This window comes from Cydia splendana, chromosome 7 (assembly GCF_910591565.1).
Source record: "Cydia splendana chromosome 7, ilCydSple1.2, whole genome shotgun sequence".
NCBI lineage: Eukaryota > Metazoa > Arthropoda > Insecta > Lepidoptera > Tortricidae > Cydia > Cydia splendana.
This window is the reverse complement of record NC_085966.1, coordinates 15,798,931-15,818,892: the sequence shown is the minus strand read 5'-3', so window position 1 is coordinate 15,818,892 and position 19,962 is coordinate 15,798,931. Positions and strand designations below refer to the sequence as shown.

Below are 19,962 nucleotides of genomic sequence, written 5' to 3'. Positions count from 1 at the left end.
TAACAACATATGGTATAATTTTAAAAGTTATATCACTGAGGTAATATAATCAATAATGTGTATACCAACAAGAGGAATAATTTTATATTGTATAGTTAAGGGTAGATATAAAATAAATTTAATCTAACGATTACCCAATATAAGTTATAAATGACATAATATCTAGCTGTATAATATATGATATTACATACATTAAATATTTGGTCTATAAAATTTAATTACCCAACATTTACAAAATACTGAAAAAAATTATGTCATTATTTTATCGTGTGTGAAATGATATTAGCTTTAATCCATAAAATAAAATTTATGCATATGCATTTAGACATCATACTAATATAGGTTTTAACATAGCAAATATGACTTAGTGACAAATCGATGAAGCCCCGCTTTGCGGGGCTTCTATTTTCTGCTCTGAGGGACAAAAGATAACTAACGAACCTAACCTAACCCAACCTAAAACAGCGGTTGTACATGCTCTTCTTTGTTATGCAAGCCCTCCGAACCGCCTTCCTCTTTAGATATGGGGATTCCTGTGTCTATTTTTTAACCTATACCATACTTGACTCTCCAATATCAAATAATATGTCTATAATATATAATAGCTAATTAATGTTATACCGAACTTTATTATAAAGTATGTGCGTTATACTACCTTAGCATTAGGTTGAAAGATATTATAGCAAATACCTTTTATACTGTATGAGAGATACATCTGATAAAAATATGTCATTCGTATGTATATATCTAATAAATTATATCCGTTGATCGTTATATTATGCTTGTATTTCTGTTTTCTTTTGTATTGTCTTCTTTTATTGAGGTGTGCAATAAAGCGTATTTGCATTGTATTTGTATTGTTATATCGACCAATAATATATCCATAGTTGTTATATACAGTGAACCGCACCCACATTAAATATGTTCTTACTTATTAAATTCAAGCAGAAGTTTCTTTAAATGTTCCTATGAATTAGATTAACTCAAATAATCCTCTACATTTACAACGCCGGTAAGTACGAACAAACATGACGCCATTTGTCTTCTAATCCCCAGTATAAAACAAAGAACGAAGTGCTCTCTAATTCCCATTGTTTACGTAACAATCGCCTTAGATGTATGTCTAAACACAAGGCGTACTTATAAATAAATATTTAGATTTTTGTTATTTATAGTTCAGAAGCACCGCCATTAAACCTAAATATACAATGTGGAAAGATATGTCGGGCCCTGGTGGGAAACTACCTTAAATCCTTAAGTTGACTCATTTTACTTAAAGGAGACATTCCTTTATTTTTAAAAGAAACAAAACTGCATTCAAAGATTTTTTTAAATTCGCTTGTATCGACCGGGAATCGAACCGAGTAAAACTTCCAAAAAATAAACACTCGCTATTTTGCTACTAGTCGATACAGTTAATGGTAATGCCACCAAAAACATATATGTGAACAACCAAACGCAAATTACAATAGAAAATTTCGGAAGACGACTTTAACGGGACAAGGCGTTATGAAACACTCTGACGCAGTGGACAATTTATAGTACATTGTGCAACATGGGGCGTAAGTTAAATATTGCAAACGATAGTAAGTTAACTCGCGACGGCTTGCCGGAGCGATTTATAGACTTGAGTTTGCAATATTATTACGCCCCGAGTTACACACCAACAAAAACCAACAAACCAAATTTTAGAAAAGTAGCCTATAGGTAAAAACTAGCCAAGACAAATCCTTTATAATTTCAGGATTTTCTACACAACACAGAACTTGGCAGCCATATAGATCTCAAATCTTTTGTCGGCGAGTCAACAACGACACATATTCTTAACTAGCTGTGCCCGCGGCTACGCCCGCGTGGTATTCGGTCTGTGTTAGTAAGCGGCTAAATATATATAAAAAATAGTAAATTAAGTATATTACGCTGTATTTTTTTAAAATTATAACATTTATAATATTTCCTGCATGAGCGTACAGCGTTTCGTAAGCGTACAGCGTGTCACGTACGTCGGACTACGCCCGACTCTTTTAGTATGAGAAAGTCGAAGCTTTGGACCGCGTGCAGCGCGCCACAGACCGCCCGACTCTTTTAATATGAGGGCGCCCTAGGCGCCCGGCTTCGGAACGCGTACAGCGTGTCACGTATGTCGGGCTACGCCCGACTCTTTTAGTATGAGGGCGCCTTTCGGCGCTCGGCTTTGGAACGCGTACAGCGTGTCACGTACGTCGGGCTACGCCCGACACTTTTAGTATGGGAGAGTCGATGGCGCCTGGCTTTGGACCGTGTGCAGTGCGCCACGTACGTCGGGCTACACCCGACTCTTTCGGCGCCCGGCTTTGAAACGCGTACAGCGCGCCACGTACGTCGGGTTACACCCGACGCTTTGAGTATGAGGGCGCCTGCGTACAGCGTGTCACGTACGTCGGGCTGTGCCCGACGCTTTGAGTATGAGGGCGCCGAAGGTGCCCGGCTTTGGTAAGCGGTCAGCGTCTCACGTACGTCGGGCTATGCCCGACACTTTTAGTACCTATGAGAAAGTCGAATTTGCCTGGCTTTGGACCGCGTGCAGCGCGCCACGTACATAACCTACCTACTTAACCTACACACATGACATTTAGTACATGTATTCAAGCCCCTTAGCTTGTCCAAAATACAAAATTTCATAAACGTAGCTGTACGGCTACCACCAGTTTTGACATTGACATAACGCTCACGTTTAAGTAACTTACTTTCTATGCATCTCGCTCGTACTCGCATATGCGAGCAATAGTGGAAGCGAGATGTACAGAAAGTAAATTACGTAGACGTGAGCGTTATGTCAATGTTAAAACTGATGGTAGAGGCTCTTAAACATTGATAAATTAACGTTTAAAAACCGGCATTTTTGTGACTGACTGACATATAGATCATAAAACTAACCCACTTCCAGATGACCTAGAAACTTGAAATTTGGCATCAAGGTAGACTATTAAGGAGCCCACTGATTAACAATCCGCCGGACGGTATCGGCCTGTCAGTTAGAACAAAATGTTGACAGTTCCGAACAACTGACAGGCCGATACCGTCCGGCTGACTGTTAATCAGTGGGCCCCTTTAGGTGTATATAGAGGGAAAAGTCTGAAAACTAGAAATTATTGATATTTCGATGGGAAAAAAAAAATGAATACTTATAGACCAAAATCTAACTTACTTCTAGATCACTTAGAAACTTGATATTTGGCATCAAGGTAGACTAATTAGGCGTATAAAAGATAAAATCTGAAAACTGAAACTTTTTGACAATTAACCGCGCGTTAGCGAGGGTCTCCTTTTCAGCTTGGGCAAACTGCTTTCATGGTGAATACTATAGTTATTTCTGTACAAAAAGTAATGATATTCCAACAAAAACATAAATGTGAAATGAGAGCCAAGTTCAATATTAAGAATATGTGTCGTTGCTGACTCGCCGACAAAAGAATTGAGATCTATATGGGTGCCAAGTTCTGTGCTGTGTTGAAAATCCTGAAATTATACAGGATTTGTCTACCTAATAGTCAACCTTGATGCCAAATATCAAGTTTCTAAGTCATCTAGAAGTGGGTTAGGTTTTTGGTCTATAAGTATTTATTACTTTTTTTTCCATCGAAATATCAATAAATTCCAGTTTGCAGATTTTTTCCTCTATATACACCTAATAGTCTACCTTGATGCCAAATATCAAGTTTCTAAGTCATCTAGAAGTGGGTTAGGTTTTTGATCTATGAGTATTAATTATTATTTTTCCATCGAAATATCTATAATTTCTAGTTTTCAGATTTTTTCCTCTATATACACCTAATAGTCTACCTTGATGCCAAATATCAAGTTTCTAAGTCATCTAGAAGTGGGTTAGTATTTGGTCTATAAATATTAATTATTTTTTTTCCATCGAAATATCAATAATTTCCAGTTTTCAGATTTTTCCCTTTATTAACACCTAATAGTCTACATTGATGCCAAATATCAAGTTTCTAAGTCATGTAGAAGTGGGTTAGGTTTTTGGTCTATAAGTATTAATTGTTTTTTTCCATCGAAATATCAATAATTTCCCGTTTTCAGATTTTTCCCTTTATATATGTTACTGTAAAAGCCCGAAGTAGGGCAAAACCTAGGTTTTACCGGTAAATCCTAGTTTTTACCGACGCCGATCGGTAAAAGCCCGAAATGTTAAATCTTACTAGTTTACTTCGGACTTTTACCAACACCGATATGGTAAATCCTAGGTCTTACCACGGCGACCGGTAAAGTTTGAATCATGCACTGATTCCTGAGATTATTAGATGATAATTTTTAAGAAAAAAAACCGACTTCTATGGGGCCCGATGAAAGATTATGGTAGATGGTGCACTATGTAGAAAAGGAGGTAAAACCACCCAATTTTCTAGTAGCATTTCGTTTCTGTAAGGCTCGCAGTTCTAACCTAACCGGGTTTTGTTCGGTTCTGTGAGGATCGCAGTTCAAACCTAACCTAACCCACTTAACGGCGCATGCGGTGCGGTGTACGGGGGTTTGAGCGGGAGGGGTTGAGAATCAGTGCATGATTCAAACTTTACCGGTCGCCGTGGTAAGACCTAGGATTTACCATATCGGTGTTGGTAAAAGCCCGAAGTAAACTAGTAAGATTTAACATTTCGGGCTTTTACCGATCGGCATCGGTAAAACCTAGGTTTTACCGGTAAATCCTAGGTTTTGCCGTACTTCGGGCTTTTACAGTAAAATATACACCTAATAGTCTACCTTGATGCCAAATATCAAGTTTCTAATTCATCTAGAAGTGGGTTAGGTTTTTGGTCTATAAGTATTAATTATTATTTTTTCATCGAAATATCAATAATTTCCTGTTTTCAGATTTTTCCCTCTATATACACCTAATAGTCTACCTTGATGCCAAATTTCAAGTTTCTAGGTCATCTGGAAGTGGGTTAGGTTTGTGATCTATGTCAGTCAGTCACAAAAATGCCGGTTTTTAAACGTTAATTTATCAATAACTGTTTGAGCTACGTTTATGAAATTTTGTATTTTGGACAAGCTAAGGGGCTTGAATACATGTGCCAAATTTTATTTGTGTAGGTTAAGTAGGTTTCAAGTTGTGAAGGGGTCAAAAGTAGCTCGAAATGGTTCGTGTAATATTACACATGGTTGCTGCGTCGCCAGTTCCTTTTTCTTTGAACTTGGCTGGACACGCTATCGCGTGTCTAGATGATAACATTTCTCCAAGAAACATTAGGTTTTACACTCGCCTGACGTACAAAATATCCATAAAATCGAATATTTAGTACTGAAGAATATTTTTAGGCAAGCAAAATTGAAGAAAAAAAGAAAAATCTTTGAATGCAGTTTTATTTCTTTTTAAAAATAAAGGAATGTCTCATTTAAGTAAAATGAGCCAACTTAAGGATTTAAGGTAGTTTCCCTCCAGGGCCCGACTTATTTTTCCACCCTGTATATAATACATAATATTGTACCACATAACTGATAGTGACTTACGGCCCAAATCGAACAATGCTTATAAGATGTAGATGTACCGATCTGTCAAAAATACCGTTTATGGTTGAAGAAATGTCATTTTTGACACTGACTGATCGGTATCGTATCGCTGTGACATTATTAAACATTGTTCAAATTGAACCGTGTGCTAGAGGCTGAATTCCAACCGGAGTGATCATTCGCGGCTGACGCTACGAGTACAATCCTTTAGGTTTCCCAGTCTCAGTGGTATCCATCCAAGTTTTCTGAGTACATATCTTAGGTATATGGACAAAGTTGAGAGCAAGGACCGGAAAACCCCTCTTTACGCTTAATCCTATCAATTCGGTAACCCAATCGATTCGGTTACCTTATCATTCGGTAACCCTATCATACTGTTACCTGATTGTAATGGTAACCTTATTGAAACGGTAACCCTAACCTTTAACCGAGTTAATCTCAAAACCCCATCGCGATAGGGTTTTTGTTAAGGGTTTTTAACAGGTTTTCATTCAGTTATGGTAACCTTTATTATCGGTTGCTTACTGGTTTGCTACATTAAAGTAGTTTTAGAAAGTGCCGTCAGAACTAAAAAAAATACTAAAAAAATTGTTTATTTTATTTACTTTATTTATATTTTGATGATTTTATTGACTTTATTTATTTAATTTATTTAATTCATTTAATTCATTTAATTCATTTAATTTATTTAATTTATTTAATTTATTTAATTTATTTAATTTATTTAATTTATTTAATTTATTTAATTTATTTAATTTATTTAATTTATTTAATTTATTTAATTTATTTAATTTATTTAATTTATTTAATTTATTTAATTTATTTAATTTATTTAATTTATTTAATTTATTTAATTTATTTAATTTATTTAATTTATTTAATTTATTTAATTTATTTAATTTATTTAATTTATTTAATTTATTTAATTTATTTAATTTATTTAATTTATTTAATTTATTTAATTTATTTAATTTATTTAATTTATTTAATTTATTTAATTTATTTAATTTATTTAATTTATTTAATTTATTTAATTTATTTAATTTATTTAATTTATTTAATTTATTTAATTTATTTAATTTATTTAATTTATTTAATTTATTTAATTTATTTAATTTATTTAATTTATTTAATTTATTTAATTTATTAAACTTATTTAATTTATTAAACTTATTTAATTTATTAAACTTATTTAATTTATTTATTTTAATTATTTTAGTTATAATATAATAATATTGGGATCGATCTATCATCACTGACAGGACTATTGTAGCCAATAAGCCTGACATCGTGATAATAGATCGATCGCAACGTCGGGCCGTGCTCGTTGACATCACCATCCCCCATGATGAGAATCTCGTGAAAGCCGAGAAGGACAAGTCCAGTAAGTACCTAGACTTGGCTCACGAAATAACAGCCATGTGGGATGTTGATTCGACGATCATTGTCCCGATAGTCGTTTCAGTAAACGGTCTAATAGCGAAGAGTCTCGACCAACACCTTGAGAGACTCTCGCTAGGTGGTTGGATCAAGGGTCAGATACAGAAGGCGGTGATCTTGGACACGGCGCGGATAGTCCGCCGGTTCCTCTCTCTGCAGCCCTGACCACCGGTAGCTTGGGCCTTGCCCCGCTGCTGGCGGCACCCTAGGTTAGGTTTTTTATAATGTGTTTATATTAATTTTTATTGTTTTGTAAGTGTTTTTATATTTTACTTTTATATTCATATTATAAATAACCTAACTTAAGATGAGAAATGAATAAAGAGATTTATAATAAGAACACACCACACAGGTAGGTATAAAGATAAACAAAGGAAAGGCAAAAGTACTTGTTTGTGCTGGAGGCTTCATAGACCGCCCATGCCAACCTCGGTTATTCAATAATAAGTTGAATTTAAGTGTGCGTAAAGATTACAATCGTTTGAACTGGTCAAAAACCTCATAATGAGGTAACTGAATAGACTGGGTTTTTATTTCGGTTACCGGTAACAGAGGTTAACTCGATCTGATACGGTTACCGAATCAAAGTGTTACCTTATTAAGCGGTTACCGTTATGGTAGGGGTTTTTATAAACACCTCTAAAATAACCCTATGAAAAACCCCGGTTAAGGTAACCGGTTCCTGTCCCTGGTTGAGAGATTTATTTACTTATTGTTAGCTAATAGCCCCGCATTTACACGCAAAGTGAAGAAAGATATATGGGGGAACTCTCTACCTGTACTTTTTACATTATTTACAGAATTTTGCTGTGTCTTTCCCCGACACTTTAAACAGTAAAACCGGCAATCCTACACAGTACAATTATTTCAGCGATTTTAAATCTTATAGCAAATGTGTTTAAATCCAATTGAACGTGAACTTGATTTCTCATAACCTTGCTATGTTTCCTTATGGATTTAAGTAGTATCGATTTTATCGGTAGATAATTTTAAGCCACGCGCTGATTTCGTCCAAAATATGTTACGTAATGTGGAAAATAATGTAGTGATAAAAATTGAGTAGTACAGGTGATTTAGATAGAGTTCTTTTGGTTCGAACACGTGATTTTAGCAATGTTTATCAACAAATATTTTTTTAGTATGCGTTGAGGTAAATTGAATAAATATTTTAAACCCCATTTAAACTCCCTTTCGTGGATATTCACCGGCCTATTTTCTTCATAAAGCACGTGCCTTCCTAAACCTTGACGTTGGCGGAATCATCGACAATATCGATGGTGCCATAATACCCAAAGATTGATTGATTGAAATGTATTTTCAATAGGGGATATTACTGCAATGTTCTGCCGCCAGAGTGCAGCTATACCGACTCAGTAAATTCATAGACTAACTTATACATACTGTGCCTTAAACTGTTTTTTGACAAGTTTTCACAGACAATAAAATATGACATTGATGCATCAAGGCGGTTTGTTAACAAGGGCCTACCGGTAAACGCGAAAATCGAAATTTAGTTATCTGCCTCTTTATCGCTCGAATATGCAAGAGTAATAGAGAAATTAGATAACGAAATTTCGATTTTATTGTTTCGCGGTAGGCCATGTGTCAATGTGGTTTGTTTACTGTATGTGCCACAAAGGTGCCACCTACGCAGAGCTTTGCCTAATATTCCCTATAATGCCAAAATCGCTTTTCTTGTTTTCTAATATTATGTTTTCTCTAAGATGTTTCAAAGTACTCAAAAGGTATTCGTACCCGATGTGTGTAATATGTATTTCTAAGAAGTTTCAAACTATTTGTACCCGATAAAAACTTTCTACCCCTTTATAACCCCATTTGGGGATGAATTTTTAAAATTGAATAGAATAGATTAGATTAAAATCATTTATTGCATAATATCATATCACAAACCAGTTAATAAACGTGGTACAGGCCGATAATGCCCATGCCCATTTCATCTCTGCATATTATTTATAACCTAAAAATGCAAAATCTAGCAAAATTGTCTTGAAATGACCTGTCAGCGTACCCATCGAGTTAGAAAAATACTATAGCTACACGTGCTTTGCTACGTCGTAGCCCGTAGCCTACATTTTCAGATAATATAGCAAAAGTGCCTTTATGAGTAGAATTAATTGATCAAAAACTTACCAGTTTGTCCCGTATTTAATAACACGCCACTACCTTCGTTGTCCCAGTAGCCCGTGAATTTGAGTCCATCTAGTGAAGTCCATGTCGGGCATTTTTGAATGGAGATGGCTATTGGAGATTGCGATGCGCGAAGACGAGAGATTTGTTCAGCTGCAAAGCGTTTTTTTGTCAATGGCACATCAATTATATTAACAAATAACAACAATACGGCGAATAAATTGTATACCAATATTTTTCAAGAGTGATCATGATCAACTCTGTTCATATTTTTATCATACAGCGAAGGAGAAGGTAATTAAATATAGGCATATTTTTAGATAAACAGCCGATAGAGTGTACGTACTTTGCGAAAATTCATTTAGACTTAAAAACAGCTAATATTTTGTACAAAAGCTGCAAAAGTGCATGGCGACTTTATCAATGAATTTATTCATAATTTCCCCGTGCAATTTCGCCCGTAGTAATTTAAAAACACATGCAATAAATTTAATATTTCATCTATAATCCGTAACTAAAAGTTAATCAACAAACAGCGCTAATGATTAGTTAAAATAATTGATAGTTAAAAATTAATTGAGACGCCTAGCTTACACATGAAACATGACGTGCTACCAATTTCTACAAGTCGTTAACTTACAAAAGGTTAATTGGTAACATCATATTAGACCTAAATGCGTCTAACATTATTATTAATCAGTTAAGAACCTTCAGAAGCCGCTGTCTTCATCGGGGCCACCACACATTTCGGGTTTAGTAGTTTCATGTTGCGTCTTCAATCGCCCGACCGACATTGGAAGAGTTGGTATATGAACTTTTTCAATGCTATCGAATTGGCGATAAGATTCGCGATAGTTTATCAACTTTGACGTGGTAAGGATTAAGTCAGTATATCTGCGATCTTTATGACTTCGATCATTATTGACAACTACCTATCTACTACGATTGTTCGATGTTCTATGATTTTAGTAAAAAAGCCTATTTTTGTTACATCTTTATATTTCAATAAGAAGGGAAAAATTCAATGGACATAGTTAACATACGCCAATTCAAAATTTGATTTATAAATTTCTAGGCAAATTGAAATAAAATAAATTGTTAAATATTTTTGTGCAAAGTACAACTGCACCAGCATTTTTAAAAATATTTTGAAACACTTTTCAACACACCATTTTTTTTAAGTTGACGTAAATGAACATCTCTACGCCCCGCGCCGACCTAAAACAATTATGTAGGTACAGTTATGAGTTATGACATTAAAGCGATATAAGCACCTTTACAGCCGCTTCCTATGCAAAATAGGGTTAAACAACAATTTCTATGTAAGTACAACGTTTTCATAGATAATATATTATAAATCAACTAGTTGACTAGAATATACAGTGCTATTTTACTATTTATCTCGTACGATTAAGTCGCATAATGCTCGTCAAATAGATTAGATATGTTAAACTACCGAATTCACTTGATGGATTGCTCGTGAAAGCAATGATAAGATACTAGTTTCTCTAATAAAAACAAGATATCATGTGGGTCCGTTAGGTAGTTGTCCCATTGTGCCGATTGTACGATTAAATATTCTTGAACAAGTGTCTTAAGCTTTTTCAAGAAAATATTCGGGATGTCTTAAAAAAAACATGAACATAATTATTCTCTTGCACAGCGATCTTGTCAATAGAAAAAGGCTTGTCGATAGATAAAGGTTTAACTCTAGACTAAGTAGCGGCTCACAAAATAAACCTATGTTCAAAATTAAAATATTATAATGTTCGAGTAGAATGGCTGTGACATAGATATGAACAGACAGAAGGACAGACGGACGGACAGACGGACAGACGGACAGGCGGACAGACGGACAGACGGACAGACGGACAGACGGACAGACGGACAGACGGACAGACGGACAGACGGACAGACGGACAGACGGACAGACGGACTTACGGACGGTTCTGTTTTTTTTATTTTTTGTTATTTTGGCTACGGAAACCTACACAAGATTAGTATTTAATTTTAAACTAAGTACACAAGAAGTAACCGCATTTTAGTTAAATTTTAACTAATCATTAAACCTATTCAAGTCCATAAAAACCAGTAAAAGGAAACAAAACACGCGCAAATCCGCAATCCCTTTTCCAGGGGTTAATTAGGAATTTTTGCCGCATTCGCAATTAAAAAGAGTGCATGGCCTTACCCCGCTTACCGAGTACCAGCGCGCGTTTGCCTCAATTCATGAGATCCGAAAATTAGGTGCAATTCACACATTGTATACTGGCATTACATTGTAGGCGGACCCTCACAAAGCAATTAGAATAGCCTTCCAGAGTCACGCAAACTTCCGTGTAATTAGCCAGGACTGGTGTGCATTCATCACTGCTGAAATCGCAACTGCATGTACACTCGGATTTAATTAGGACTAGCCGGCTTCGTACGGGTTAACAAATTATACACTTAAACCTTCCTCAAGAATCACTCTATTTATAGGTGAAAACTGCATGAAAATCCGTTCAGTAGTTTTTGAGTTTATCGCGAACAAACATACAAACACACAAACAGGCAGATACGGCTGGGGACTTTGATTTATAAGGTATAGTGACATACGACTTTTTCTCTTCTGACATCATTTTGTTGGAAAATATTGCAACTATGGATAATGAACTGTATGTACTATAGTTCTAAAATATAAATGGCAATATCGTTCGTGTCCATGAGTTTGACAGCTGTAGTGACGTTTTATTATACGGTTCCTCACTTCGGGCAACACCGGGAAGGGAGACGGCATTCGTACTATTTCCCCTCTGCCGCTGCATCCGTACACAAAAAGAGATCGAGGTTTGCAAGATTTTTGTTTGGCGTGTGTTATTTCTATGTATTTGTGTCGTCATTACAGATTGGATTTTGTATGTAGTGAGTGAAAAGTGCGACTGTGTGCACGTTTCCCCACGCAAAAAATGGCGGAATGATTTGTACGGTAAGATATCGCTTTGGCTCCTCCCTTCCGACATGTCGGAAGCCGGCGTTGCTCGAAGGCTCCACATCTCTATTATTTTGTAAACTGGATTGTCAAACTTCAACTCCTGACAACTTTTTTTTCCTATTAGGATCGAATGAGCTCGTGATTATAAGTAAAAATCTATAGTTAAACTAATATAGAAATTCCCAAACTAAAAAAAGTGTTGTATTGATTTTTGAATAAAATAGTCTACTTAGAACAGAAAATAGAACACTAAACTAAAAATATTATTACTGTGCATGACCATAGAGAAATATAGTAAGAATAGAGTGCTCACTCCATATATCAGTTTTGGTACCAAAACGACTATTAATTTCGCAGTCGACATCTAACATCGAGTAGCGGAATTATCAGTACCGCTACTTGATACCTACTAGAATTCTCTAGTGTCGCGACTCACGAAAATTGTAATGAACAACAATTTACAACCATTTTTTAAAAGCAGAAGGAGTTGGCGTCTGGTGGCAGCCGGCCGTAAAATTCAAGCCAAAACACTTCTCCTAGTCATGAAAAAGTCACAAAAAGAATCGAGTATAAATACTAGGGCGTCCCCCTTAAGCGACGGCATCAAGAATATGGAAGCAGGAAATACTAGGGCGTCCCCCAAAAGCGACGGAAGAGGCACCGAGCCTACATCCCAAAACCATAAATTGCGTATCGCTAGTTGGAATGTAGGCTCGATGACAGGACGCAGCGCCGAACTGGGCGAAGCCTTACGTAGAAGACGCATAAACCTGTGCTGTATACAAGAGACGAAATGGAAGGGGTCGAAAGCTAGGTAAATTGGAAACGAGTACAAGCTCATCTACCATGGAACCGATCCGAAAAATGGTGTTGGAATAGTGGTAGACAAGAACTTTCAAGAACGTATAGTGGAGGTTAACCGAATAAGCGACAGACTTATGTCCATAAAATTCGCGTTAGACGGTCAACCGTGCATGAACGTGATAAGCGCATACGCCCCACAAGTTGGTCGCCCAGGCAATGAGAAACAGACCTTTTGGGATGACATGTATGACCTACTCCAGTCAATACCACCAGACGAGTCAATCTACATAGGCGCGGACTTAAACGGTCATGTAGGAAGCACAACAAACTCATACCACAGAATCCACGGAAACCAAGGATACGGAACCCTTAACCCAGAGGGCGAAGCCATTCTACAGTTCGCTTCAACGTACGACCTAGCCATCGTCAATACTTTTTTCACAAAATCAGAACAACACCTTGTAACCTACAAGAGTGGAGGCAACAACACTCAAATAGATTATATATTAGTGAACCGAGCAAACTTAAGGCTGTCCAGAGACTGTAAGGTGATTCCCGGGGAACCCCTAACATCACAACACAGAATCCTGGTTGCCGAATTTCTCTTGAGAAAACCTGTAAAAGTGAAAAAAGATAGAACACGAAAAATACGTTGGCACAGACTTGAGCGAGAAGAAGGACACAAATTATGTAGCGAAATCGCAGACCACCTCCCTACTATTAATGATGAAGGTAGCGTCGACACCATGTGGGTAGCTTTCGAATGTTTTTGCAATGAGAAAGCAGCCGAACATCTCGGCATATCAAAAGGACCCTTAAGTAACAACAAGGACACGAGCTGGTGGAGCGAAGACGTAAAATTAAAAATCGAGCAGAAAAAAGTTCTCTTTAAGCTGTGGCAACAAACAAACGACGATAGGGATAAGAATGCGTACAAAGAGGCGAAAAAGGAAGCGAAGCGCGCCGTGGCGCAGGCAAAAGCAAGTCGCGATCACGATATCTACGCGAAACTAGAAGCGGCTACCAACGACAGGGAACTTTTCAAGATCTAGCTATCTTGAAAAGTTCCCTCAGAAACAACGACAGCAAGGACCTGAAAACCGTTAAGTACATTAAGAATGAAAGCGGCCAGCTACTCACCTTAGATAAAGACATCCAACAAAGATGGAAGGAATACTACTCTCAACTTCTAAATGAAACGTATCCCCATCCAAACAGCCTATTCAACCAACGGCAGAAACAGTAGGACCGATTCCGTGCATAACAACAGCCGAAGTACAAGCAGCTGTTAAGGCAATGGCAAACAACAAAGCTACGGGACCCGATAATATCCCTGCTGAGCTGTGGAAGAAATTAGGACTGGATGGTGTAGCCGTCCTGACCAATTTGTTCAATAAAATTCTGGCCAATGGTATCCCAAAGGCATGGAGGAAAAGCTACCTAGTCACATTCTACAAAAATAAGGGAGATATTAGGCTGTGTGGAAATCACCGCGCAATAAAATTAATATCACACACCCTTAAAATTTGGGAACGAGTAATAAATAGGAGACTGCTTGAACTCACAGAGGTCACAGAAAACCAGTGCGGTTTTGTCGCAGGAAAGTCGACCACTGACGCCATCCATACCATAAGAATCTTAATGGAAAAGTACCGGGACAGAAGGACTGATCTACATATGGTGTTCATCGACCTAGAGAAAGCCTTCGACCGAGTTCCAAGAGACTTAATTTGGCAGGCATTATGAGCACATAACGTACCAGAATATTACATCAGCGTTGTCAAAGACATGTACAAGGACGTGACAACAAGAGTACGTTGCCCAGCCGGTTTAAGTGATGAATTCGAAGTTAAGGTCGGTGTTCACCAGGGCTCAGCGCTGAGTCCCTTGCTCTTTAATCTAGTAATGAACCATCTAACCGCGAAGTTGCAACGGCCGCCCCCCTGGGATCTGCTTTACGCTGACGATATAGCACTCGTCAGCGAAAATGCGGAAGACCTACAGCAAATACTGGAGCAATGGAGAGTCGCGCTAGAGGAAGCCGGATTGCGAATCAGCAAACAAAAGACCGAATACGTACACTGCAATTTCAGCGGCAAAACCAACAGTAACACCGTTAGTCTCGAAGGCACACCCCTGAACAGGGTCGACTGTTTCAAATATCTAGGCTCAGTCATCACCACCGACGCAACTGTTGACACAGACATAACCCAACGAATTAACACGGGATGGGTGAAATGGAAAGAGCTAACAGGGGTATTGTGCGACAAGAGAATGCCTGTACACATTAAAGGCAAAGTTTATAAAACCGCCGTACGACCAGCTCTAACGTATGGCGCCGAGTGCTGGCCCCTCAAAAAACAACAAGAGGATAGACTACATGCCGCTGAAATGAGGATGTTGCGCTGGGCTGGAGGTGTAACGCTGCTAGATCGCATCCGAAATACCCTCATCCGTGGTAGCTTCAGGGTAAAACCAATCCAAGAGAAGCTAGTGGAAGGTCGACTTAGATGGTACGGGCATGTAATGCGTCGCCCTCCCGAGCACATGACCCGACAAGTACTCGAAATATTTCCGGCGCCAAAAAGAGGAAGAGGAAGACCCCGCCAAACATGGATAGCCACCATAAACACGGACATGAAAGATGCAAATGTCACATCTGAGACAACCCGGGACAGAGCGTCCTGGCGAAGAAGGACTAGGAGAGCCGACCCCAAATGATGGGATAAGGCTAGGCGAAGAGAGAGAGAGAAGGAGTTGAAAATAGAGTTCCGTTTAATCCGGGTATAATATTAACTGAAAATTGTTAAGCTTTACTTTTCGGTTCCGCTACCCGATTCTAGATGTCGACTACGAAAATAATATGTAGTCGTTTTGGTACTAATACTGATGTGCGGAGTGAGTACTCTATGTATTTTTTTCTCTATAGCATGACAGACTTCGCCAGGAATAACATTGGTACCGTAGAAATAAACATGTGTTCTATTTGATGCTAACTGGTACTGTGATGATGACATAAAAAATTGCCCACGTTATAATATTTTAATCTCGGCCTTTAGCGCCTATTGTAATTTTCTTTCAAAGGCAAAGCTTTTATCATGTATTTTTTATGGAAATTAACACGAGGCTAGGTGTTTGCTTTAAAGAATGGTTCTATTGTTTTAGCTCAATTGAATATACTGAATGCTTTAATAAAAATATATCAAGTGACCCGTAAAATTCTGTTGGGTGGTTGGCCACTGCTTTAATTGCTGAATGCTGAATAATGAAAATTTTTAAGTTTACTTAAAAAATAATATCAATAACCTTTGATATTCGGCCGCATTTTTTCCCAGTACTTAAATAAATTAAAATACACATATATCACTCTGGAAGGATCTCTAATTCTTTATTACAGTTGTATTTTGTATAGGCGCAGTTGCCGCCCTTAAATGGATGAACTTGCTCTGACTGATATAGAATAAAAGTACACTCTACATATTTAAACAGCCCAAGAATGGGGAAAGAGAGAGAATGAAATAAAAATGGATTATTCTCACACAAACATAATATCTGTTACTGTGTTAGCGTTAAATCTTTTTTCATCTTGTTGTAATTGATACATTTGCCAACGCAATCACACAGATCGCTGAATGCCTATTTGTTAAAGCCCAGCGTTCAATCAGTGTCGTAACGTTATTTGAGGTTTATAGGTTTACGTTTACGATAACGAAACATAATGGGTTTACTTATTTTGATTTAGGGCTCATTTAGACGGTGCGAGAAGTCACATGCAAGTTTCATTACATTGCGTTATTTGATTGATTGATCACATTGCGTTACTGAATTGATTGAACCTCAATGGTCCGCAATGTAACTAAAATCGTATACGAATTCGCGCACCGTCTAAATGAGTCGTACTTATTTACACAGGAATGAAATTATTTAGTTTAAATTTACAACATTTATACTGTTTGGTATTTATTATCTTTATAGGTACCTAAGTATTAAATTGATTTCTTTATTTAGGTACAAATAGAAACTTTCGATTTTTTTTAATATAATGTACAGCGAGGTCAGCGAGCTGCAAAAGTACAATTTCCATTCATAAAGTGGCTAAGCGCTTTTGCAGTTGTGTATATAGGTATGTTAGAAAATTTTGCATGCGACACAAAATCGTCCCAATGAAACGCCCAACTAAACCAATGCCTTTGCAAAGTATGCATGCATTTTCTCATTAATGTTTCAGTGACATCGATTGCCGACCTGCCTCAATGCCTCACTCGATACAGTGCCCTAGATGTCGATAATCGATAAGCTTATATCGTGAGGACATCAAGACAAACGCCTATGTCTCGAGGGGACAAATAGGGTAAACAAAGCGTTATGCTATAATTCATATTAAATTTTTCGTCTATAAATAGGTGTCGATGGTTAGACTATATACTCCTGAGATCCAGAAGCATTTGTTTTGTTTTTGAAATAATTTGAACCCTTGGTTAGGTACTCGATAAAAGGTCAAAATATACCTATTGTGGAATATGTATCTACAAAAGTTTTAACGCAGGGTCTTAGGACTCTTAGGAGGCTATAGTTGGAATGTATTATTTCACCCAAATCACCCAATAATTAAAGCAAAGTAATTTGATGCAAATTTTGAGTTGCTTCCTTATGAACATGGTAGAATGGGGTTGGCAACTGTCAAAGGTTTGCCTAGATGGCGCCATCATAGCTTGCCCCTTTTTCTATGAGATTTGGCTTAAAGAGCTGGCATCCAGGGTATTAAAAAAACAAAAATTTGACACAATTCTAGGGATTGACGGGGCAAGCTATGATGGCGCCATCTGCTAAAAACTTCCACTGGCCAACCCCATTGACTTTTAAATGATAGATATTTATAATGATGTCGATTGGATTTTCGCTTTGGGTTGTTGTCAAATATGGAGTATTTTAAAGGTATTCGATTAAGCGTCAATCACTGTTCATTTGCGAAAGATAAATGTTTGTATGTAGGTCGATGCTAGCGCGTATTAATACTTAGTTGGCATTTACATTGCAGATTTAACCGTTCTACAATTAAACTTACGCGAGCGATCCTTCCGTTTGTTATTTTCTCATAGTCCGGAAACTTTCTCAAATTGAAATTGTACAACACAAATATTTAGTCATAAAGCTGCTTTATAATGTTCGTTGAAAAGAACAATATCAACTTGCAGGAATTTTAGGCCTTTATTTACTTAAGTAATTAGATCGTTTTTCCAAGCGATAAACTTAAACAGTAAAGACAATTTCCCTTCTAGCCCGGGAAGTAGTGTCATAGGGTGCAAATTTTGGTGTCGGATGAATTCACTTAGCACAGAAATACGTAAAGCTAAGCTAATTGAGCCCGGTAGACATTCGCCACCTCCTGGCAGGTAGGCAGGGGGGGCAGTCAAAGTAATTTGTAATGGATTCAAGCTTTCAACTCCTTTTTAACGCTGTTAGAGGATGAATTTTTAAAAACGCTGAAATTACTTTTCTTGTATTCTAATAATATGCGCATATAAAAAGTTTCAAGCTCCACACTCGAAATAAAATTTGATCTCCATACAAATTTTCAACCCCTATTTCGCCACCTTAGGGGATGAATTTTCTAAAACGCTGAAATTGGTTTTCTTGTATTTCAATAATATGTATATCTTTTAACGAAGTTTGAAATTCCTAGCTTAAAATAAAACATGAACCACATACAAACTTTCATCCCCTTTTTAACCCCCTTAGGGGTTGAATTTTTCAAAATCGCTTCTTATCTCTTGTACACATTATAAATGTAACCTGGTGTGCAAATTTCAACTTTCTAGCATTTGTAGTTTCGGCTGATAATAGTAATAGCTGAATAATAAAAATTGCAAACCGATTTTGATTTGTTCGTCAATATTTTTATTTTTTTCTATTAAACTGTACATTAAATGTCTCAAAAATGAATTCCTCATGCCCGATTTATCTGGAAATGATACCAAACTCGAGGTGGTAGGTAAATAGAAGCCGATATGCGGCGTGTCACATTGGATGCCCCCCTGCCTACCCGCCAGGGGGTGGCGGATGGCTACCGGGCTGGATTGGCTTAGCTTTACGTATACTACATCTGTGCCAAGTGAATTCATCCGATACCAAAATATGCACGTTTCATACATTGGGTGACACTACTTCCGTCACTATTCAGCGTCCGTAATAAGTATTACTTTCCTTAAGCACAGATCATATAATACTAGTACAGATACCCAATCCCATACTAAAAAAGCGCACCGTCCTAAGTATCTTATACTTGTAGCTAATTTTTTAGTTCACAATGACAAACTAGATGGCGCATGGAGCTAACAAAACTCTTACGACAAACATGAGTTGCAATAGCGTCGAAACACCTCTCTTGCGACATCTGTTGTAGCTTTCACGCACGAAACCTACATATCACATTCATTTTTAAGGTTCATTGTTACTAGATGGCGTTTCAGACATCGGCGACAAAATTAAAGTCTATTTACATACTTTAAGCATGCCCTCCCATCCCGAAGGCGTTATAATTATTTTCAAATCGATATCATAGATGGCGCTAAATGTTACAATCAGCCATTACGAAATTTTTATACTACATATTAAGATGGATTAAGAGATATTTAAAGTGTCATAAATTAAAATCATTATAAATGAAATACAAACATTAATAACAACACGAATTCAATGCAGTAATTTACAAAATTTGAAACCACAATTATATTGCGACTGGCTACGTTATGAGCAACAGCGCAGGACAATTATGTCGAGCTGTCGAAGTAATATTGAATAATGTCACTAGATGGAGCCACCACGATTCTAGTAAGACCTACGATTCTAGTACCTAATCATTCCAAAACGAAACGAGTGTGGGTTTATTTTCCTACGTTTTGATTTTCGTTTTAAGACATGATGTGAAGTTTGATTTAGATTAGAATAATTACATTTGAGTTATAAATTTCGGAATTTAACTTAGTATAAAATGTAAAAAAAATTATCGGTGAATAAACATACCTAATTTAAATGAGTACCTACTTATTTTAAAGTAGGCCTGCCTGACGTTAAAATACAAATTAATAAACTCA

At 37.0% G+C, this 19,962-nt stretch overlaps 1 protein-coding gene across 1 annotated transcript in view; it reads right to left on the bottom strand.

Moving 5' to 3' along the window:
• LOC134792390 (carbonic anhydrase 1-like) overlaps positions 1-19,962 on the bottom strand; it is a 66,612-nt gene that overhangs the window by 12,558 nt on the left and 34,092 nt on the right. Inside the window, exon 6 of the mRNA XM_063763682.1 lies at positions 9,094-9,243. Coding sequence (XP_063619752.1) covers positions 9,094-9,243 — 150 coding nt within the window. The remainder of the gene's footprint in view (positions 1-9,093; positions 9,244-19,962) is intronic.